The following is a 24,275-nucleotide window of genomic DNA, read 5'->3' as shown; positions in this document are numbered from 1 at the left end:
CACAATTACTTGATGTGCTCTGTGTGTGTGTGTGTGTGTGTGTGTGTGTGTGTGTGTATATATACATGAATTACATCTTCACTCTTGTCTAAATAACCCAAACCCACTCAACACCAATATATATAATGTATAAATATGTATAAATATGTTCTATTCATACTCTATATCATCCATATGTGTCATTTCTTTGTGTTATTAGTTGCTGTAAACGTACACTGCACACACTAAAAAAGCAGGCATGATGCAACATCTTCACATGGCTAACGATGCCATTGGAGCTGTGAATATGACATAAAAAAACTAAAAGTCCAGTGATGGTATCAGTAAGGCCAAGAAAAGGGATAGCAGTATTTGAGATACACTATATTGCCAAAAGTATTCACTCACCCATGCATGTACATGAATTGAGTAATACACGGTACTTTTTGGAATCTGCTTCTTGCTACTTTGTTAACACTGTTATTGTGGCGTGCATGCCACGCGTGAAGTGCTCAAGCGGAGTCTGGAATGGACTTCCTGTATGGGAGAGCTGATATTGGAGATATTATATGCAAGGCCGTATAACCACATACAGTAGCGCCTCATTTATCACAGTTGGTGATTAATTCCTGATTTATAAATTGAATATTTTCATCAACAGAGCATTAAAAAAAACTGTTAACAACCTTTTAAGTACAGTTTTTAATAATATTAGAGCCCTCCAGAAATGAAATAACACCCCTATAGTCACCTTTACACTCTTATTACCCAATATAATGGACATAATAAGAGAAAACAAGCCACTGAAGACATAAATAAAGACTTTGTGCTCATGTGTGTTGTGTGTTAATGTGTTCCTGTGGCACGGACAGGAAGTGACATCGGGGGTTCAGAGTTGAGTTTGAGCTTGGCAGAGGTTACGGCCCGCAATAGTAGAACATGTGAGGTCATGTTCCAGTGATCAAGTCTGGCGTTCACCCAACATGACAGTTTTGTGCCCATTATTTGCTTTGTTTTGAAAAATAATAGTCCTAATTGTGCACTAATATACATATGTAGTATTTCTGCTAAGATACACATTATGTCACGCTGACTTGCTATGATTATCTGCTCAAGGCCTCTGGTCTCTAAAACAAGTCTCTCCGATGGTGTTCCCATGTCAATGGTTGCGATTAACCGTCCTTTAGTTTGACCTTCATTGTCTCTGTCCCTCACAGGAGAGGAAGATGACTTTGGTTTGGGACTGGGCTAAGTTTGAAAGGAACTCTGAGCACTTCAACATTCATTCATTCATTCATTCATTTTCTACCGCTTTTTCCTCACAAGGGTCACGGGGGGTGCTGGAGCCTATCCCAGCTGTCTTCGGGCGAGAGGCGGGGTACACCCTGGACTGATCGCCAGCCAATCAAAGGGCACATATAGACAAACAACCATTCACACTCACATTCATACCTATGGACAATTTGGAGTCACCAAATTGCATGTTTTTGGAATGTGGGAGGAAACCGGAGTACCCGGAGAAAACCCACGCATGCACGGGGAGAACATGCAAACTCCACACAGAGATGCCCGAGGGTGGAATTGAACCCTGGTCTCCTAGCTGTGAGGTCTGCGCACTAACCAGTAGACCGCCGTGCCGCCTCCACTTCAACATATGAAGACATTTTGGACAATGTCATGCTACCAGTTTTGTGGTAACTGGATGGCCCCTTCCTGTTCCAACATGACTGTGCAACAGCACACAAAGCAAAGTCCATAAAGACATGGATGAGCAAGAACGTGACCCTTCACCTCAACCCGATAGAGCTTTAGAGTTCAGACTGTGAGACTTCAGGGTCTGACCTCACAAATGCGCTACTGGGAGAATGGTCAAAATCCCCATAAACACTTCCTAAACCTTGTGGAAAGCCTTACCCACAAAAGTTAAAGATGTTAATTTCATATGTAAGTAAAAGCAGGTGAGCCAATACGTTTGGCAACGTAGTATACAGTATCTGCTATCCAGGAGGCAAAGTTGACAAGGAGCAACAAAGATGGTTGTTAGTGAGGGTGATGCACGTGATAAAGGTGAAGACAGAAGTGGTGGATGAGGATTGAGAAGTAGCATCCCAGATGTTTTGTGAAGTGGTTTTCAATCAGAGCCACGTGATGCTGAACTAGTCCGTCTTGTTGTTTTACTTTACCAACATCTTCTCTTGCCAAAGAAACGCTATTTAGCAATAACTCGCTCTCTGTTGGAGGAGCCACAATTTGTACGCTAGTCCATACACATATTCACCGCTAATGGACGTAACCTTTTAGGGATAGTAAATAGATTTTGTTCACCTTTAAAGCCAAAGCAGTAACGAGCATTTGTTGACATGTAGTGATAGTAATAAGTAATACGCAACATGACTACGAGTACATACAAGCTTTGTGATGACCGCTGTGATGCATTTATAAGTCCAGGAAAAAAAACAACTTACAATTATTGTGGTACAATCATCAGAGGGTACATTTGGAAAAGCAACATTCATAACTCCAGCCGTGTGACGGAACATTCATGTGTAGGAATTCATATATGCCTCGGAAAGATAAACACCAAGTGCAGTAACATCTTGGTTAGCATCATTACTTCATCCCAGAAGGTCCGACTCTAACCCAAAGATACTCTAAACCCTTGGAAATAATTTAATATCTCTGCGTCGTCCTCACCAAACTGATGTGACGTGTTTTATTTCACGGTTTCGATTCACTGCTAACACAAGAAAATGTCTATCTTCCATACATTATGAAGAAAGACCATTGAGAAATTGAGAACAGTGTGATCCGATTTGTAAACAGCCTGATTACACTGGAAGACATGCTGTACAGTCTAAGAAGCTGCCTTCTCCTTTTCTCACTGTGCTACATCTTCTATCTGCAGGATGTTCTTGATTGTACGACGACAATAAGCCTCGTTCTCATCGTCTAAACTTTAGACTGGAGTTGCTGGTTATTTACCAAATACAGTAAAGTCTCGTTATATCGATATTGTCGGGAGTCGGAAAAATATCGATATATCCGATCCTGCGCCGAACTGCATTAAAAGTGGGCAATAATGCAGCTTAAATCAATCTTTGCTTAAGGATTTCAATACCAAAAAAGAACACGGCGAACGGCTGCTTCCAGTCAACTTTATTTTTCACACTTCCACCACCAGAGCGCAGCACACACACCGATTCCCGCACTTCCTGGTTCACAGGTCATGCTCAACCCGCCCCACATAGCTGGCCAAACACATGCCTGCAACAGTTTCTCTCGTGTGTATAGATTCTATAAACCACGAACGCCAGCATGTACAAAAACAGTGATAGAAAGATATCTGAATACAACACAATTAAATACATGTATTTGTACGCTTGTGACTTCGTTGGAATAGGTGTGTATGCGATGTCAGTTGGTTCTTCTGTTGCAGGCATGTGTTTGGCCAGCTATGTGGGGCGGGTTGAGCATGACCTGTGAACCAGGAAGTGCGGGAATCGGTGTGTGTGTGCTGCGCTCTGGTGGTGGAAGTGTGAAGAAAAATAATAAATCTTTTTTGGTATTGAAATCCTTAAGCAAAGATTGATTTAAGCTGCTTTTGTATCGATATAAGCAGACCAAATTGGCTGGCGGGAGGTGAAAAGGGCATCGTAGTAACCGGATTATTATAATAACCGGGTATCGTACTAACGGAAGTAATTATATCATAAAAGACTAGAAATTTGCCGGGAAATGAAAATAGTATCGTAATAAGCAGTAATTCGTTGTAACCGATATCGATATAACGAGACTTTACTGTAGTTCATTTAGTTTGGTGAGATACCGTTTAAGGTGTGTGAGTGTTCTGGGAAGTGGAGCTTACAGACACTTTTTTATTCTTTTTTTGGGATTCGGGCGCACATGGCGTTGGGTGTCAAATGTCTCGAGGGGTAGAAGAAAGTTTTGGGAAGCACTGCCCTTCAATAACTTGAGGTGCTAGACGGCAAAGTCGTGTCAAATGTGAGATATATAAGGTACAGCAGGGCCACTTGTGAAACGTCATCCTCATATTGTCATCGTAAATGTGCAAACAACTACATAAATACATAAAAGATCCCATTGGTGTCATACGGTACAATGTGGGCTCCGGAAACGGACTTTGGTTCATCACCAGCGGACAGACGTTGCAGGATGTGTTGCTGGTCAAAGCAGAGAGGCAGGTTGGGGAAGTGGTAAAAGGAAGTTTCAAACCCACCTTTTCATCAGCTATTTAAATGTAAACGGGCTGTTCCTGGGCCGTGAGCAGGCGGTACATAGCTGCAGGCATTGTCTTCATGTGGATCTGAAACACGACAGCACACACGGAAGAAACACTTGGCTTAAAAGACCGAGTCCAACTGAGTCCTGCTATCTTTAACCGCATTATGTGGCTTTAAAAGTGAGACTATGATACAATGTAAAGTAGTCAGTGTAAATATACTGTCCTCTCAAAACAACAATTCATGGCTAAACCAGGGGTGTCCAAAGTGCAGCCTGGGGGCCATTTGCAGAGCACGGCTGTTTTTTTTTTTCTTTAATTGGATGGCACCACATTCTAAAACTGGAATTCCACTAGAAAACTAAACTAAAGTACAGTAAACCTCGGATATATCGGACTCGGATATATCGGAAATTCGCTCACAACGGACAGATAAAAAAGAACCGATTTTTCTGTAATGCATTTCCAATAAAAATTCATTGCATATATCGGATTTTTTATAACGGATTTCGCCTATTTCGGACAAAATCTCCAGTCCCGTTCCAATGCATTTCCATGAAATTTCCCTCGCATATATCGGATGGCCGCATCGTGGCGCTCCGATTCGCCGAATGGTGACAGGCCGCTATACGACGTCATTTGCAGCGTTTGCAGCGTTGCCTGCGCGTCCAGGTACATTGGAAACATAGTCAAGGAAGTGCCTTTTTATAACGGATAAAATCCCATTTACGCATATACCGGATATAAATCCCATATATGCGTAAAACGGACATTTTCCGGTATACGCATATAATGGATTTCGCTTATATCGGACAAAACCAGTGGGAACAATTGAATCCGATATATCCCAGGTTTACTGTATGTACACATGGCACCAATCAACATTCTAGAACTGTGATTTTAAACCACTGTGCCGCGGCACGCTAGCGTACCTTGAGAAACCGTGGAATTACCCAATATCACTTTTTATAATTAACATTTATTAATCATCATTTGCAAATATGATGTCAATAGTATACATGGACCCAAATATTCCAATTGCATTTGGTTTATTTGCTCAAACGGAAAGAATTGAACGGGGATGGAATATTCCTTTAACCAATCCGATTGAGGTATCTTGTACCCGCTCAAACGGAAATTTGTCAGACTGCGTTCTTCTTCTTCTTCTGTTGTTTATTGGCGGTTGGCAAGCAGCTTTCGTGTGCATTAGCGCCATCTGTGAAACAGAATCTAAACCCTTCTATACTTTATTCACAAGTGCAGTTTTATTAAAAAAAAAAAATATATATATCTATATAAAACATGTCCCGAGTTTAATTATAAAATATTAGCAAGATTGAATTAGATCTTTTCCTGTTTAAATTGATCCCGGGTGCGTTCTTTCAGCGCATGCTCAGATATGACGTAACACGCAGATCCAGACGTTCTTCACTTTTAAAAATGGAGGCCAGCAATCGGCACTGGACTAAGCAAAGTTTGTTTTTGATTCAAACTAAATTTCAAGACCGGACAGACGAAAAACTGGCAATACGGAGTTATTCCAACAAGTGAAAGAAAAACTTTACGTGATGTTGATGTTTACGTTTTACTGGGCATGCCCTATTGACTATTCTGGTTGATTTTCACGGCGCATGTAGACAAGAGATTGGAATATTCCTTTCCATGGATACCATTGTTTCCCGAAAGGTCATTCGGAAAGAGAAAAAGTGGTGATGTAAAAACGTGGCTACTGTGGAGTGTAATATTGGTCCGTGTGGCAACACCTACCTTGTTCCTCCCATAGACTTATTGATGCACGTGTGAGGTCGTGGTGACATTTTGGAACATTTTTGGTTAGTGGTGTGCCACAAGATTTTCCCAATGTAAAAAAACGTGCCGTGGCTCAAAAAAGGTTGAAAAACACTGTTCTAGAACATGCAGCTCACCTCTCCCACCGCATTGGACAGGATATGAACAATCTTTTCATGGGGTGTGGCCACAACGCTCTGGCTGTTGATCTCAATGATGCGGTGACCCACTCTAACTCCGCCCCTTTCGGCAATCCCGCCACGCATGAGACTACAGATCTGTTGAAGGGCAAAGCACCTTTAGTTCGATGATGGAGATTGTAAATGAGGAAAATATGGAGACTGCTCACAATGCCGTTCTGGACACTGAAGCCCAGCTGATAGCGGAGGTCTGGTCGCCTGATGAGCACCGTGGTCACCGGAGGACATCGCACCACGTTCATCTTGATGCGGGACTGGTTTTTGAGACCCTAAACAAGAAGTATTTTGGATTTTTTATGACAGCTGAATTACACCGTGGAGCGATTACACTGTATAGTATAGAAACAACAATCCGCATACCTTAATGATACTCTGACAGGTGGACAGCGGCAGACCCACCAAACTGGTACCGTTGATGGACATGATCTGATCACCTATGTTCAGTCTCCCCGACCTCTCTGCCGGGCCGCCATGCATCATGTTGGCAATGATGACAGTCGGCAGGATGGAACCCCAGCCGCTCTCCACGATGACGACACCGACAATCTCACCTTTAGCTTTTTCCATGAACACCTGACAAACACATCCCGTATGGATCCGGTCATTGTGTGAACGGCTCCATGAGTCCGGAATATTTTTTACATCAAGCCCACTTAACCAGTATCTATCCATAAAACCGAGACAAATGCATCCGACTCCATGTTATGATTATATGTGTAGGAAGTTTTGCAAGGATTCGTACACCAATTTAAGAGTTTTAGGAAAAAATGTCATTTCCATAATGTCGTAGCAGACATTTGGTTTGTTTATTGTATAAGGTGCAGGACCATATGAGAAAAAATAAGCATTTTCAAGCATAAGAATGGCTAAATAAACAAAAATATAAATATAAGGCATTCAGAAAACTGATGATATTTAGTATTCTACACTGGCCACTAGGTGTCAGTAATGTTACATTGATGAGACTATAGCCACCAGACAATACGCTGTCCAGAAAAGAACTAGGAAAAATGACACAGATGGCCATATTTAAAGTTCAAGTCTTACATCTTTGCAGTTCTCCGACTTGGAGAAGTGAATGAGGTCATCATTGTACATGTCCTGTGTGTTGAGCAGGTCACTGTATTCCTTCTGGCTCAGGTCCTCAGGGTTAATGCCGTTGGCCCTCAAGAACTCCTGGTAAGCCACACTGAAGGCCTGCCCAATAGACTGGGCAATAAGCTGGGCCTAAAAGAACAGGGATGACATAGCAGCATATTTAAGACACGTGTGCGTTATAATTAGCGTAACAAATCAAGTTCTCAAAGAGTTCTACAGTCCAATGATGACAACCTTTTGACGAACATAAGTTTGTCATGAACTCCTTGCTGTGTACTTACATCCTCAGATTCAAAGACGTGACATATCATCTTGTACTGACGCTTGGTGTCGGACTCTGGCTCGGAGGCCTCCATGTGTTCTTGAGAATCCTGCCGAGGCATTCGACGCCGGGCCATCAGAACCACAATGTTGCCGATGTCTGCAATGTAGGAAATGGTCCGCAGAGGATGGTCCATCATGGTCTCCTGTGGGCGAAACAACCAAAACCATCCTTATGAGACAGAAATGAAAGATTACAAACAAATCCAATGGTGGAATTCAATGTTGTGTATTTATACACTCAACCGTGATAATTTTATTCTCACAATATAGAATTCAATGTTAAATATTAATGTCAAATATGGTTTTTAACATTGTGTTATACATCGTATAACACACCTTTACACTCCTATTATTCATTGTTTACACCATGTTACGCAACTATTATGCTGCAGGGACTCGAGACGGACGCTAGCTAGCAAGCTGGTGAGCTAACCATTCAGCCTAAAAAAAAATTATTCTAAACTTAAGAAGTTAAAACATACCACTTCCACACAGGATTGGAGGAGAACCTATTTTTCACTCAATCATATCAGACATGCCATGGATGACCTCGTGTAGTGTTAAGGTAATATAACGTCACAATGTTTAGTGTTTACTGCTATCTAGTGACCAGAATACTACATATCACATATCACAATATGTTTTGACTAATAATAGAGCTTAGTCTACCATCAATCAAACAACAATATTGTGAGGGACAACTGTATTTACTGTACTACTGCATAATACTGTAAGTCACATCTGACTTTAAGTCACTTTACCAGCCAAGTGCCACTTATAAACCAACGCTTTCACAAAATGACACCAAAACCTGTTGATCAATTACTTCATGTTTTGTTCAATAATCTTAAAAAAACATGAGATCATGTCGCACGTTTCTTATAACACACACCAAAAAGCTGGGTTTTACCCTTCCACACACAAGCATAGCAATCATACCTGAGAATCTGCATTCAGTACTTTAATTCTCTGGGTGGAGATGAAGAGATCGACCTCCGTCATGGGCTGGGCCTCGTCTTCAGGTGCCTACATACACATGAAGGTACACAAATCCACATCTACGAATGAATACAATGCAATTTTCAAGCTTAAGTTTACACTCTTTGACCTCACTGATAAAACATAATATAGCGCCCTGCAACAGTGACGTCAATTTGCATAATAAATTAAATAATATTAAATAACATAATCAAATAATATTTTCCATGACTGTAAATAGTAACATGCAGCACATCATCATCATGTATTTTGTGAGAATATGTGATAGAAGTCAAGGTACTGCACCTTTTTTCTGTTCTGGGCTATTTTCTGGGCCGTCTGACAGACATGGAACAAAGCAGACGATAATTGGTTAAGACAAGTGCAAGTACATTTTTACACACAATGTATTCATGTATTTTATACAAAATAAATAAAGTTGATTTGATTTGATTTACTAGGCACGATTAGAACTGCATATTAAGTGCTTTGTAAGCACAGTATAAACCTTGCAATTCTTTTTTTCAATTGAAGAGCTTGCAACCAAAAGGCGCTAAATCCATTTTGACTGATTTCGAGAAAATCAATGATTTTTAACTACGCACATATCAATCTATTTGGTCATCAAGTCTATATTGCAAATGAAAGAGCTATCAATATAGGTCATAAAAATGCATGCTATAAAAATCCTGCACACACCATGTATTTTATATATTTTTTTAAATTAATTTTTTTTCGGATTTAGCGCCTTTTGGCTGAAATGATGGATTTAGCGCCTTTTGGCTGAAATGATGGATTTAGCGCCTTTTGGCTGAAATGATGGATTTAGCGCCTTTTGGCTGAAATGATGGATTTAGCGCCTTTTGGCTGAAATGATGGATTTAGCGCCTTTTGGCTGAAATGATGGATTTAGCGCCTTTTGGCTGAAATGATGGATTTAGCGCCTTTTGGCTGAAATGATGGATTTAGCGCCTTTTGGCTGAAATGATGGATTTGGCGCCTTTTGGCTGAAATGATGGATTTGGCGCCTTTTGGCTGAAATGATGGATTTAGCGCCTTTTGGCTGAAATGATGGATTTAGCGCCTTTTGGCTGAAATGATGGATTTGGCGCCTTTTGGCTGAAATGATGGATTTAGCGCCTTTTGGCTGAAATAAATTCGAAGTCACCTTTAACTTCTTCAATGGCATTGTTGTAAAAGAATGTAAGGTGCTTTAATGTGCTATGCTAATAAAATAATTACAACACAGAAGCCATTCTCAACATACAATACAAAATAATAATTATTAATTAAATTAATAAATATTTTATTTGACTGCACCATGAAGGTGACAGTGACAAAAATCATCTCATTCCAAACTCTTTACATTGTATGTTTTTTAGTACAAGTAAAATAATGTTTCTCATGAAAGTTGGAGGTGTCAAGGTAGAGACATGCCTTTTATAGCGTAAAAAAAACTCCCATGTTACAGAATACTGTAAAAACACAATTTGTGTTCTCCTGAATTGCATAACATACTGTAACTATCATACGTGTACTTCATGTACACAAACAAAACAGGATGCACACTGATACTGGCTTTCTGTATGTGCAGTGCCAATTGTATTCTTCTCTCTGATTGGTCAGATTATCAATAGATGGGAAACTTGGGCCAATCAGAATAAAGAACAAAGAAAGGGATTTAGCTCCTTTTGGTTGAAATCTGAAATGGAAATAGCGCCTTTTGGTTGAAAGCATACATTTCATATCACTTTTTTTTTTCATATTTTTTAAAATGATTTCAAGACCAAAATATGTGATTTGGATACACATGACAGAGGTCTATTAAACTCATGAAAAACATGCAACTTAGTGAAAATTGGATTTAGCTCCTTTTGGTTGAAATCTGAAATGGAAATAGCGCCTTTTGGTTGAAAGCATACATTTCATATCACTTTTTTTCATATTTTTTAAAATGATTTCAAGACCAAAATATGTGATTTGGATACACATGACAGAGGTCTATTAAACTCATGAAAAACATGCAACTTAGTGAAAATTGGATTTAGCGCCTTTTGGTTGCAAGCTCTTCAATTATTAAACGTACTTAAGATTTGAAGCTAGAACTGCTGTCATTATTTTAACTTGAATTTTTAGTTTTCATATCAATTTGTGAAAAAAAAAAGTCTTGTCTTGTGTAAGACCCCGAGCACGATTTCATGCGCATGTGCATTGTATCGGAGTCATGACTTACCTTACAAAGAATTGAAATACCCTGTACTAGATGTGAATGCAAAAAAAAAAAAAGGGCTAACGGGTAAAATTGGGATTGGCACAACAAGACCGTAACGAGATGGAACAAAGACTTGCATACAAGAACTAACAAGAATGGCAGGAAGAGGTTATGGTGGCGTTTTACTGCGTAGCAAATAAAACAGGAGCGTTACCTTGATGCGACTGACGGCCTCCTGCGCCTGCATCATGCGAATGTTCTTTGAGGGCGTCTTGTCTGACAGCAACTGAGTGGACCCCAGGTAGTTGGCTGCAAAGATTATGCCATCGATCAGGTCCTCCGGGTCACACGGGCCTGGGACTGATTGGGAGAAAACAAAACTCAGTAGAACCACAAATAAAAGGCTTGTCTATAGTCACATGACTAGAAACATGGTGGAGTTGGAGAAAATGTTTTCATTTTGTACTTTTAAGGCGTTTTGTGTACAAACTTTTTCCATCCAGGGAGGCATCCTGAATTGATGCTGAGCTACGTCAGGTTCTTACCCTCTCTCTAAGGGAGAGATGTGAGGTCTGCGCGCTAACCACTAGACCACCGTGCAACCTATCCACATCATTTACTTTCAACACTGTTTGATATGTCGGTTCTAAAGTCATGGTTGGGTTCATTTTTTCTACAAAATGCTAAATATTTCTAATTTTTGTGTGAATTTTTGTGCATCCAAATACTATGAGAGAGAGGAACACTTACCTTCAACATACGTGGGGAAGGATGCAAGACTTCTTCTGGACTATGAATAAAAACGATGAAATATTAGGATTTGGTGAATAAAGTGAAAATATGACAATGACGCGGTTACATCACCTCTTTACTGGAGGGGGACAATTCAAAACTGTCGTCTGCTAGTAGAAGTCTGCTGGCTGATTCGGCTCCAGGAGGAGAAGGAGAACCAGAACCAGGAGACTGTGCAGAGGAAGAAGAACAAAAATATGTATAGTTCTACTGAAAGAACTGGAAAAGACCGACATTGCAGATGACAACAATGTAAAATACAACAAATACATATCAGTGCCATGTAGTGTTTTCTGTGTATTGTTTTTTTTTTACTTTACCTCCGTTGTGATACCTGTTTTTTAAGAGTACTTTTGTGCTGGTGAGGGGGCGGAGCCAAGAGACAAGAGGCTGCCAATCAGGCATTTTTATACCGGTCTTGGTTGGAAGGTTCTATACTGTCACAGTTACGCCACAGTTACTGTGTTCTTTGTTTTGTGCTGTACCTTGGTTTAAGTACACTATCCGGTTAGTGTACAATATGACGCATGTCATATTGTACAAATAACCTTGTTATGTTATTAATACAGTTTATGAGTGCAACTGTGTTGTTAAGGTATTTTCATCATACCCGCCCCCAAAAAAGATGGTGCCAAAAGTGCCAAAAATGTCAACATGTTTTTAATAATTTTTACCATACTATACATGCATACAACAATTCTACATGCATATATGTACATGACATATGAAAGGATAATTCATTCATTCATTCATTTTCTACCGCTTTTCCTCACGAGGGTCGCGGGGGGTGCTGGAGCCTATCCCAGCTGTCTTCGGGCGTAAGGCGGGGTACACCCTAGACTGGTCGCCAGCCAATCACAGGGCACATATAGACAAACAACCATTCACACTCACATTCATACCTATGGACAATTTGGAGTCGCCAATTAACCTAGCATGTTTTTGGAATGTGGGAGGAAACCGGAGTACCCGGAGAAAACATGAAAGGATAAATTAACATTTAAACTTACTTTTACCTTGACTGAAGACTTGATGCCGTGTTGACAAAAACAATATGGCAGCGAGATCAACACTGACCCCACCTTTGTATTTTTCTACGAGTTATTTCTTGAATTGAGTAGCGTTTATTCTTTATCAAAATGCTGGCACTTGCAACTTTATTTTGCAATCAGAAAAGCAATTGAATTCAAGAAATAACTCATAGCAAAGCACCTTAAATGTTCATTTATCCCTTTCATCCATCATTTATATATATATATTTGTATGCATTTTGAATTGTTGTTTGCATGTAAAATTATAATCGCCGAGTTTTGTTTTAACATATTTTTTGCTTTCTGCGCCTGTCGTGGTGTAGTGGTTAGTGTTCTGGACTTTGGAGCGGACGTCTTGGGTTCGAATCTCCGCTGAAGCCAAAAATTAGTATGTGGATAAAAAAATACCTGCTGTGGTGACTCCTTAATCAGGAAAAAGAAAGAAACAAACTCTTTTTTTGGCTTTCTGTAATAGATTATTACTTATTGGACGAGGTGTTTGTTCTTAATTTTAATCTGCCCAGCAACAAACGGTGGAAATTAGCCACTAGCTACAATTTCACATATTTATATGTCAAATGTTCATTAATATGTATTGTTCCTTTCATAAATAAATTCAGTTTAAATCTAGCTTTCTATCCATTGCTATAACAAATATATTTTGGGGGAATTGATCATTGATCATCAATTGATTTGACAGCAACTAGCAAAGAAGACTTTCTGCTGAAGTAGTCATGACAGTACTCATGACAGTGTTGGCAGTACTTGAATAATCCCCATGTTGAAATAAGTCCATGATAGCAAAAAACTAGCCAACCTCTTCTTCATCATGTTGCTCAGCCTGTTGCTGCCTGGCTTGGTCCTCTTCAAGCTTCTCCACTTGATAAATCCAAAAGTTTTCCATGACTGTCAATTATGGTACAAATCCCGTGGAAGGTCCAGCATATATATCCCGGGAGGACGACGGCACACAGAGAGTCTTGCTCCTCGGGTAACAGTATCAGTCGAGTATCCATTTCATCATGGAATCACCTGTCAGTCTATCTTGTTGGCCTCCAATGGCATTGATGGCTTCCTGGAGCCATTTCACCTTTACCTCTTAAATAAGCACTACTTTTTTTTTATGTGTATATGATCGACTATATATCCATATATCATAGCGTCAAATCATGTGGTTGATGCGAATTGTTGACGTTTTATTCAAAAGATGCAGGCGCTAGGTGTATGCTGTCACCACTCTCAACTACTAAGTCACCCTGTTATTAGATCCTTACTGAATTATTCACCATTAACCTTTCCATCCCTCGCTCATACACAATAAGTCATTTCGACGACGTAGAGCCATCATTCATACTTTAATAGGATTTTCAGCACAAATAAATGAAGTCATTTGACAGAAATATTGTTATATTATTCAGGACTCACTATTATGATGGAGTGTGTACTTATTAAACAAGAAGATCCAATTGGTACACCCACATGAAAAAACATTTCCCCCCCCATATTACACAGTATTGTGTAGAAGTCTTAGCTTAGCGACACGTTTTAGCAATCCTGCAACCACAAGTTAAAAAAGTAAAATCAATGGTAAAGGAGATATACTGTATAAACATACAGTAATATCTTTGTGCTTCAAATTTCATCGCGTCACGCTTTCAAAAATCTGTAATATATTCATTAATAAATTATGCTGTTTAGTGGTTGAATACAGCCAATAAATATTAGTCAAAACATTTTTATATTTTTACAAATATACTCATTCATTCATTTTCTACCGCTTTTCCTCACAAGGGTCGCTGGAGCCTATCCCAGCTGTCTGGGTACACCCTGGACTGGTCGCCAGCCAATCACAGGGCACATATAGACAAACAACCATTCACACTCACATTTTCTGTAATTGTGGGATTTTCAACATTATTAGAGCTTGGTAGACATCAAATAACACCCCTATAGTTAACTTCAACGCTCTTATTAGTCATTGTTATTAGTCATTTACACCCTGGACTGGTGGCCAGCCAATCACAGGGCACATATAGACAAACAACCATTCACACTCACATTCATACCTATGGACAATTTGGAGTTAGCCAATTAACCTAGCATGTTTTTGGAATGTGGGAGGAAACCGAGTACCCGGAGAAAACCCACGCATGCACGGGGAGAACATGCAAACTCCACACAGAGATGGCCGAGGGTGGAATTGAACCCTGGTCTCCTAGCTGTGAGGTCTGCGCGCTAACCACTACACCGCCGTGCCGCCCTTTACAAATATATATATACAGTAAACCTCGGATATATCGGACTCGGATATATCGGAAATTCGCTCACAACGGACAGATAAAAAAGAACCGATTTTTCTGTAATGCATTTCCAATAAAAATTCATTGCATATATCGGATTTTTTATAACGGATTTCGCCTATTTCGGACAAAATCTCCAGTCCCGTTCCAATGCATTTCCATGAAATTTCCCTGGCATATATCGGATGGCCGCATCGTGGCGCTCCGATTCGCCGAATCGTGACAGGCCGCTATACGACGTCATTTGCAGCGTTTGCAGCGTTGCCTGCGCGTCCAGGTACATTGGAAACATAGTCAAGGAAGTGCCTTTTTATAACGGATAAAATCCCATTTACGCATATACCGGATATAAATCCCATATATGCGTAAAACGGACATTTTCCGGTATACGCATATAACGGATTTTGCTTATATCGGACAAAACCAGTGGGAACAATTGAATCCGATATATCCCAGGTTTACTGTAACACTATCCTACGGACGTGGCACTTCCTGTTGGTTGGACGGTGCAGTAGGTACTGATGGCATGGTGCAAAGGTCTGAATCTCATGCAGGGTAATTGGCAATGTTGTTAATTATTATTACGCACTGGTCTCTAATATTTTGCTTATTTTATATTGTCTTAGTAACATGAGAGGGATAAAATACTACACAGCCCTCTGAGGATAAAAAGTTGTACCTAAAAAAGAACAGTAATGTTACGTGAAAGCAACGAAATAATTTAGTACTCACTTCTCCTCCAAGCGACGTTTGCAGGTCACACTCTGTAGTGGGGCTGAGGTCTTGCCTCATGACCCAAATTGGCTCCTTGGGTTCATCGGGAGTGTAAGGAGATCTCACCGCTCTGGTCTTCACCTCCTCGATTGCCTCCTTGATGTCCTTGATGGCCAAAGATATAGCATCCCGCTTCTCCTGACTATTCCCAAGTGCTGAGACTGCCGTCTCCTCTGATGGACTCAAAGTCCTTTTTTTAGCATGCTGTTTCTGCTTAGCATCTGTGGCACTTTTATCGGAATGGGTGTGGTCATCTGATTGGAGCATGTCAGCTTGCACACATTCATTTTCTTCGTCGACGGCATCTTCGGTAATACGTTGAAGACTTGTAGAGCTTTCCTTGACCTCGGCCACGTGGCCATCCACGTCTTCGTCCTGCTCGCAGCTGTCAGCACGAGGGTATGGGGCGAATTCCGCCTCTTTTTCTGGACTGTCAGACTCCCCGTCTGAGCGCTCGTCATAGTGCCGCAGACGGGAGCCCACAGCCTCTTGCTGGTGGTAGTCGCCTCCTGCGGCCGGACCATCCAGTAGACGAAAGTTAGCCCTTCTCTGCTGGAGCGACTCTCTGTCCTCGGCTCCTGCGTCTGCTGCCGAAGAAACCAGCGTAGGAGCGTCACAGATTTCTTCATACACGTGCTCAGAGAGCGAGTAGATGTCATACGGCTCCGAGTATGCTTCTTCTGCAACTTCTGCATCCAAATTATCCAGGTTTCCTCCAGAGAAGTTGGGAGATTGAGTATAAATGTAGTTGGAGTACCCCAGAGTCGACGTCGCATCGGAGTCCTCGTGTGTCTGGGAGTCAGACTGCGGGTCATACGGTCGAGGTGCCAGTTGGCGCGGGTAGTTTGAATGCTGATGGAGAACTTGTTGTTCAGACTCTGATCTCTCGGCGTAGCCCTCTGCCTCGGGACGCAGCGGAACCCCGTAGTTCATCGTCTCGTCCTCCAGCGACGCCATTAACAAGCTATCATCGCCCTCGGCTCGGTCTGTATGGGTGTGAAAACCGCTCTCCGTGCTCGCGGAGCGGGCTAATACTGAATCATCCCTCTCTCGATCATCTTCCTGGGACGTATCGGCGTGCCGCGCCTCTTGTGCTAAGAGTTGTGCTCTCTCCATCTCTCTCTGCTGTCTCTGTCTGTACCTTTGCTGCTGGGCTCGAACGCGGGCCTCACTGTCTCCCTGTCTGCGGTAACGTGTCACCGCAGGGCGGGGAATGGGCTGCTGGGCCGGCAGAGACTTTGCCCCATGTTGCATCTCCATGTCTTGCTCTCGTGGTGCGTGTAGCGAAGGCTCACCGGAGGCTCCGCAGATGCCACTTCCTTCAGTTGGCGTGTCACAACGCGGGGGTGTTTTTTCTTGGTTGGGGTGACTGTGGGATCTGCTGTTGTGACGATGGCAAGGCGGCGCATTGGACTCCGGCTTAAGATCCTTGCCGAGCTCTGTCTCCTGGGGATTCATGGCTGTCTGATGTTGGTTGGGGCGGCCATTCTTTTAACAATCCAACATTTTTCAAGACCTGCACAGGTTGTAGAGAGAGAAGGTAAACATTATAAAAAAATCAAAATTTAGCATTTTTTCTTCATCATTCTTATCGTGTTCAGGGTCACAAGTCACTTCGGGTGGGGTAGACCCTGGACTGGTCACCAGTCAATCCCGGGACACTTACAGTATGTACAAACTATAAATCACACTCAGTATCTGGAAAACATGCAAACATCCATCCATCCATTTTCCTCCGCTTATCCGGGTCCGGGTCGCGGGGGCAGCAGTCTCAGTAGGGAAGTCCAGACTTCCCGGTCCCCGGCCACCTCCTCCAGCTCCACTATAATCCCTCCAGCGTGTCCTAGGTCTGCCCCGGGGCCTTTTGCCGGCTGGGCATGCCCGGAACACCTCACCAGGGAGGCGTCCAGGAGGCATCCGGATTAGATAACTCCAGTGTTTCCTCAGGGGGGGTCCTCCACACTGGGGGCTGTGTCGGGTCTGCTGAGGGGGTGCCATCGTTGGGTCCCTTCGACCCGGCCGGCTGGGGGTTCCTCCCTAAAATGTGGGGGTCCGCCCGTCTGTCGGAGTCAGGGGGCCCGGGTGCTGGTCCTCCGATGGCACGGCCTGCAGCTCCTCCCAGTGTGGACGGCCCCAAAGTCACTTGGATCCACAAAACATCCACAAGACATGACAAAACACGACTATAGTCACATTTATACTCTTTTTATTTACAACATATTGCGCAACTGCAGGGTCTTGAGACACATGCTAACTCGCAAACTAGAGAGCTAGCGACCTAAACGGTAGCCTTCAAGTTATTTCCTTTCAACTTAAAAAGCCAAAAACTTACCACTTCCACACGGATAGGGAGGATAACTATTAACAGTTATTTAACCTTTAACATGAACATGAATCAAACGTAATCATTTTTTCTGGGTACATGATACCATACAGCATCCATATCAAACTAACATTAAACTTTCATATCAAGGCGGGGGCCTCAAACTAGTGTCCTGTGGGCCACATTTGGCCGTACACTGTAAACCCGAATGTTCAAAGTACTTATATAAATGAAGTTATGCATACTCAAAGTTCTTAAAAAAGTTATAATAACTTAATTACGTACGTTTCAATTAACATGTTGTTCCATTTAGAGTACTTTTAACTGATATATTTTGATGAAATTGAACTATGGCTATATTAAGTAAGATTAACTTAAAAACATAGTTTACATACAACTTAAGACACTGTAAATCGGAATGCTCAAAATAATTAATTGGTATAAGTATAGTTAACTTCAAATTTTCTTGAAACTTCTACTTACAAATGTTGATTGCCAGTTGCATTATCTGTCTTTTCAGTTTATTTAACTTGTAATTTTTGATTACTATGAACTTTTTGCAGATTTGTGTAACCTACTTAAAAGAATTTATAGTTACTTATAAAAAAAAGTATCTATTAAACATGAATAAATCAAACCAAGAATAAATCCATTGCATCAGATAGATTAGTACTGTGTAGGTTACACATACACACCTACTTCCTATGGAAAGAGTTGAAATGAGAACCAAAATGAAAGAATGGAGAATGCATGGCAAAGAGAATGCGAAAAAGAAAGCTATTTCTCTCTTCATCCCAAAATTTAAAATGTATATCTGTGAGGGAGCTGCCAATCCTCCCTCACTGATCAGGTGTATGCCCCGCCTCCACTGTCATGTTTCTCTGTGTATATAGTTGGCTTTAGTTATTTACATATATTTTGGTTAGTGCTTTAATTATATTTGTTTGCCGTTTAAGTGCCACTTTAGTTAGTTAGTTTTTTATTCAGAAGTCATTTGTGTTCCTAATTTCTCATCAGTTTCTCCTTTTGTTTGAGGTGATTGGTCGTGGCCCAAACCTGGAGGCGCGCCCTGGGAGTGCAGGCCAGAGGCTGATCACCTCAATTGGACTCTCCCAAGTGCCACCTGGAGGAGGGGGGAATTGACTGGGTGGTAGTTGGGAATCAAGTTGTTAGGTGTACGTGAGTGTTTATATATAGATACACAGGAAGTGACCCTTCAGTGGGGGACTCCTGAAGGTCTTATATTTAATATGAAGGGTGTTGGGAAGATAAATTGGGTATCTTTTGGACTTGCTTCACACTCTCATGGGGAACTGTGGTTGGCCCTTCACAGGTAAAAGGGGCTGGGTGAAATTGTTTGAGAGAGGCCTGTTGTGTGTGCTGGGGGAAATGCTGCTGCACTGTCCTGTAAAATAAACTCGGAAAGCTCTCAAGCCCTGGTCTGGTGTACCCTTCAACTGCTATGGCTATCCCAGGCTAGTAAAAGGCCATCGGTTTTCAACTCAAGATCTTACAATATCTAATATCAAGTCCAAATATTAAAGCTCTGATATACTCAAATGTTTGAGTTTATAAACTAAAAAAAATGTGGCAACTGATTGCCTCACTTTTTTTGAGTTCTGCTAACTTATTGGGGTTTACAGTGTAGTGACGACACAGGAGCATAAACCAGTTGGAGCCACAGCAGAAGGATGAGGCTCCAAAGCCGCAGTTTGAAGGCCACTGGTCAAAAAGTAAAGACATGTCCAGACGAGCATGGTTTCAGTCTTACGGTGTCAATTGGCAGTCGTTACAATAAAATGGAGGGCAGTCATTAGCATTCCATTCAGATGTAAACAACAAAAGTCATGGACAATGTATAAAAAAGAAGAAAAACGTCCTCTATTATATATGTATTTGATTATAATTTGATCGTATTGTTTTATTTATTTTATCATATACATCTATTGTTTGTATTGACGGTATTGTTTACCATATAGCTAACACTTTTTTTAGCACTATTTACATGTTATTTTGACATTTCATTTGTGATAGTAGGTAGAAATTGTTGCATTAATAAATATGTTTATTAAGATTAGTTTTTTTTAAAAAACCCATTGCAAACTCAGTGACTGAGGAAGATGATTTGATATTATGTATTCAGGCTGTCACAAGCTCCAAAAAGACACAAACATGCAGCAGCGGGATACTTCCTGCCGTCTTTGTCCATGTCCACGTCTTTTATCTTACCCATCCTCTGAGTGGGACACTGAGTGCATGCTGACAACCACTGAAAGCCTTGCAGCAGTCGGGAAGTTTCATCTGCGTTAACGGAGCATGCATATTTTGGGAATGTGGGAGGACATGGAGAGACACCACGCACACATGGGGAGGAGAGCATGGCAACTCCATGCAGAGATGTTCCAACAGAGATGACGATAGCGACATGGCAGATCACAGTTGCTATTTTTGTTGGGTTTTTTTTTTTTTTGGGGGGGGGGGGGGGGGGGGCATTTCCATTCCATTCCATCCAGGAAGTTTTGGTCTCCTGCACTTTTCGCCGTCCAAAAACAATAATATATTAGCTGGAGACGGGTCAAGCACTAAGACCAAGAGGTCTGCTTAAGCTGAAGACTGTCGCCCTTTTAGACCACCCACAAGCTCATTGATTGTCTCTGCCATTTCTTCCTAGAGTGTCATCAATTTCTCCACCCCCCCCGAGTCAACTGGACTTGCCCACCACGGGGTGGTTTGGTTGAAATTATTCTACAGACAAACTACATTTTTTAACATAAACGTCTGAAAACCGGAAATGATGCGTTACCGCATACGTCAGCAGCCAAAAGGAGGATCCTTATTATAGTTTATATGCCAAATAATTTGGGGTGTCACAAGATCTCGCAAGAACAGGGCAGCCAGAAGCCAATCAAATTATGAATTATGGGATACTATGGAATTATCCATGTCCAAGTGCTTTATGCACACCTTGCAATTCAACCAACCACTGTGTTGCCGGCATCAAGTTGTTCACCAAGTTGTTCTATTTATGATGCTTACATTTAGCTGAGCGCTAACTAATTAAAATTCATAACGCACCTCAAACGTAGAAAAAGATCTGTGTTGACAATTTAGTAACATGGTCGCTATATTTACCAAGTAGTTTTGTGCATTTAAATTGAAATACAGGAAGTGTTGCTTGTGTCATGCAATGATTCTGCAATTAAATACAAGCGGAAGTAAACGGTAAAGTCAAGTATCCAACGTGTAGGCGAGCAGGAGTGGAACGCCATCTTCGATTGTACATAAGTATTGTGGTGCAACACCATGCTGCATAATCCCCTCCACAATGCAAACCCGGGTCTCCTAACTGTGTGGCCTGTGCGCTAACCACTCGGACACCATGCATATACAGTAAACCTGGGATATATCGGATTCAATTGTTCCCACTGGTTTTGTCCGATATAAGCGAAATCCGTTATATGCGTATACCGGAAAATGTCCGTTTTACGCATATATGGGATTTATATCCGGTATATGCGTAAATGGGATTTTATCCGTTATAAAAAGGCACTTCCTTGACTATGTTTCCAATGTACCTGGACGCGCAGGCAACGCTGCAAACGCTGCAAATGACGTCGTATAGCGGCGTATAGTCACGATTCGGCGAATCGGAGCGCCACGATGCGGCCATCCGATATATGCGAGGGAAATTTCATGGAAATGCATTGGAACGGGACTGGAGATTTTGTCCGAAATAGGCGAAATCCGTTATAAAAAATCCGATATATGCAATTAATTTTTATTGGAAATGCATTACAGAAAAATCGGTTCTTTTTTATCTGTCCGTTGTGAGCGAATTTCCGATATATCCGAGTCCGATATATCCAAGGTTTACTGTACTACATATAATATAGAATTTTTACATTTGTTCAGTGGAGTGACACACATTTTTGTTGAGGGAGAGGCAATTTTGAAAGTGAATTTTGACATTTAAGTGACAAGAAGTCCAATGAATTATCACTGTCATCTGTCGCTACCATTAATATCTAAACCAGTGGCAACAATAGTGAGTACACCTATTAAAAAAATGGCAAATGAGACCCAATTAATCATTTTTTCTCTCTGGGGGCATGTGACTCACTAGTGGTACAAGGTGTTGGGTGTGAAGGAAGACCTTATGCAGGTCAACAGAAGTTCAACATGGCACTTCACAGCCAAGAACTTCACAAGCGATAAACAGGAAAAACGGCCATGTAAATGCAAAAATATGTGTGTACTTTGAATTGATGTAATTGAGTGTCTTATATTATTTTTGCTTTTGCAACAAATACATCATGTAAGGCTTTCCATAACAAATTGAAGACAAAAAGTGATATTTAAATTTTTTTATGAATTAATTTAAGAACTATAATAAGAGGAGCTGAATTGTAATATTTCACACCCAATTGTTGAATGGATTTAAAATTAGCTAAAAATGGCTTACCTGCCATTTTGAAGAAGCCATATCCTGGGATAATCACATGACTGTCACGTGACAACGACTCTTTAATGTTTCCTATACAGTGCGTCAATTAGAATGAGTTGTGGCTTTCATGAATAAGAAGATCATGGAAAGATGTCAGAATGATGTGGAAAATAATGAACATTTTTATATGTATATGTATAAACAGTGTTGGTTTTCAACAATATTGTGTGAAACGGTGCTTTCACCTATCAAACGTGAATATTAAACGTATCTTCAGCATCTTAACCCCCCCACCACCACCACCATACACAATCAGATCATACACAATCATACACAATCAAAATGAAACAACGCCATCATATCTTCACATCCACAACCATCATATCATGACTCAAAACATATTTGACCCAAAAAGAACCGCACCACTCACCTACTTTGCTGCTACTAGCTTCGTTTAGCTGCTGTTAGCTTCCATTAGCTTCGTTTGGCTGCTATTAGCTTGTATTAGCTTCCATCGGTTTGTATTAGCTGCGATGATGCTGCAGGTTGAATTCTTCTGAGCAGAACATCATCATCCTCCATCTTCCCTGGAAGCGTGCGCGCGCACACGCGCATTCACCAGCGTTCCCCCCCCCCCCTCCCCCTCGGGTGAATATCGTGGGACACTTCCTCTGGTTTGGTCACGTTTATGTTTTGGATCAACTTTATTTCAACAGACAAGACATAATGTTAAATAGAAAAACATATCTACATTGTGAATTTGTTCTCTTTAAAAAAATTGTATCATCCATGGATACCTTGTACCTTAAAATATTTTTTTTTACAAATGATATCGTCCATGTACACCAACATGTTGTCGTTTTAGAAATATCACTTTTACTGAATTTTATGAACAGAAATATATATTGGTATGTATTGACAAATTAACTGACCATTTAAATCAAGCAAAAGATACCGCATGCTAAGCACCAGTTAGCACTAGAATAACTTGCGTTCAAAGACATTAAGTAATTTAAGATGCATTCACTTTAAGATGCATTCACAGTTCAAAGACATTAAGTAATTTAAGATGTATTCACAAGTTTTGAGTGTTCAATATATATATATTCTGGGATTTCCAAGTACAATTAATGCAGCAAATTGTTCTCCCGCGGTAAATGAATATCACAATTTGTGCTTATTTAGACCACACGACGTGGTGTCCGTGAATGCCGCTCACTGCAAGTTGTCTCGTGACAACCAGGAAGTGTTGGACTAGAAACGTGTTAAGAGAGCTATAGCTTGACAGGCTGTGCAATTACGCTAAAAACATCAATGCGATTAATAAAATAAATTAGTTACAGCAGTTATCGCGCTACTTTAAACCCTGACATCACACATGTACAATACATACACGGATTTGTGCATATTTTCGCTAAAATGGATATTCATGTACACGCACTCTTAATAGGTGAAATGTAAACAAACAACAAACAAACTGAGAGGCAGATTAAAGGTCCTGCTGTTGTTATTAAACTTACCTACTGAGTTCATCGGGAAATAAGTGACATTTTTGTTGAAGAGCTGAATCTTGATTTTCTTGAAGATGTTCCACATCCAGGTCCAGATCCAGTTGTTGTCATTCAACTACTCAGATACACCATGTGTAACATGGCAAACCCGGTATGCAACACAGTACACACATGGTACATCTTCACATTGTATACTTGGTACACATGGTAAGCAATACGCCATACCTGCTATACCTGGTACCCTTAGTATACATGGAAAACACAAGTGACAATTGATATAA

The 24,275-nt window shown here is 41.0% G+C and overlaps 1 protein-coding gene across 2 annotated transcripts; it reads right to left on the bottom strand.

The window, feature by feature from the left end:
• Positions 1–3,522: 3,522 nt before the first annotated feature.
• Positions 3,523–23,072, bottom strand: apba1a (amyloid beta (A4) precursor protein-binding, family A, member 1a). 2 transcript variants are annotated; one of them, XM_058070131.1, is made up of 13 exons: positions 22,914–23,072; positions 15,675–17,232; positions 11,684–11,782; positions 11,570–11,609; positions 11,034–11,179; positions 8,914–8,946; positions 8,569–8,655; positions 7,587–7,772; positions 7,255–7,434; positions 6,568–6,780; positions 6,357–6,476; positions 6,145–6,285; positions 3,523–4,303 (listed from the first exon to the last, which is right to left on the bottom strand). In XM_058070131.1, exons 2-13 carry the CDS (start codon positions 17,172–17,174, stop codon positions 4,232–4,234), a joined length of 2,817 nt encoding a protein of 938 aa, XP_057926114.1. In that variant the 5' UTR covers positions 17,175–17,232; positions 22,914–23,072; the 3' UTR covers positions 3,523–4,231. The 2 variants fall into 2 exon arrangements, with proteins under 2 accessions (XP_057926114.1, XP_057926115.1); XM_058070132.1 differs by having other exon boundaries at positions 22,918–23,072.
• Between the last annotated feature and the right edge of the window lie 1,203 nt (positions 23,073–24,275).

The sequence above is a fragment of the Doryrhamphus excisus genome, chromosome 4, assembly GCF_030265055.1.
Source record: "Doryrhamphus excisus isolate RoL2022-K1 chromosome 4, RoL_Dexc_1.0, whole genome shotgun sequence".
NCBI classification, from domain to species: domain Eukaryota; kingdom Metazoa; phylum Chordata; class Actinopteri; order Syngnathiformes; family Syngnathidae; genus Doryrhamphus; species Doryrhamphus excisus.
The sequence above is the reverse complement of the archived record's forward strand: the minus strand, read 5'-3'. Positions and strand labels throughout refer to the sequence as shown.

Excerpts from the sequence above, each read along its gene's own strand:
- apba1a (XM_058070131.1), bottom strand. The coding sequence starts at position 17,174 with ATGAATCCCCAGGAGACAGAGCTCGGCAAGGATCTTAAGCCGGAGTCC. Across the intron at positions 11,783-15,674 it reads AAACGTCGCTTGGAGGAGAA|TCTCCTGGTTCTGGTTCTCC; the intron begins GTGAGTACTAAA and ends TCCTCTGCACAG. Across the intron at positions 11,180-11,569 it reads CTTCCCCACGTATGTTGAAG|TCCCAGGCCCGTGTGACCCG; the intron begins GTAAGTGTTCCT and ends TCTCCCAATCAG.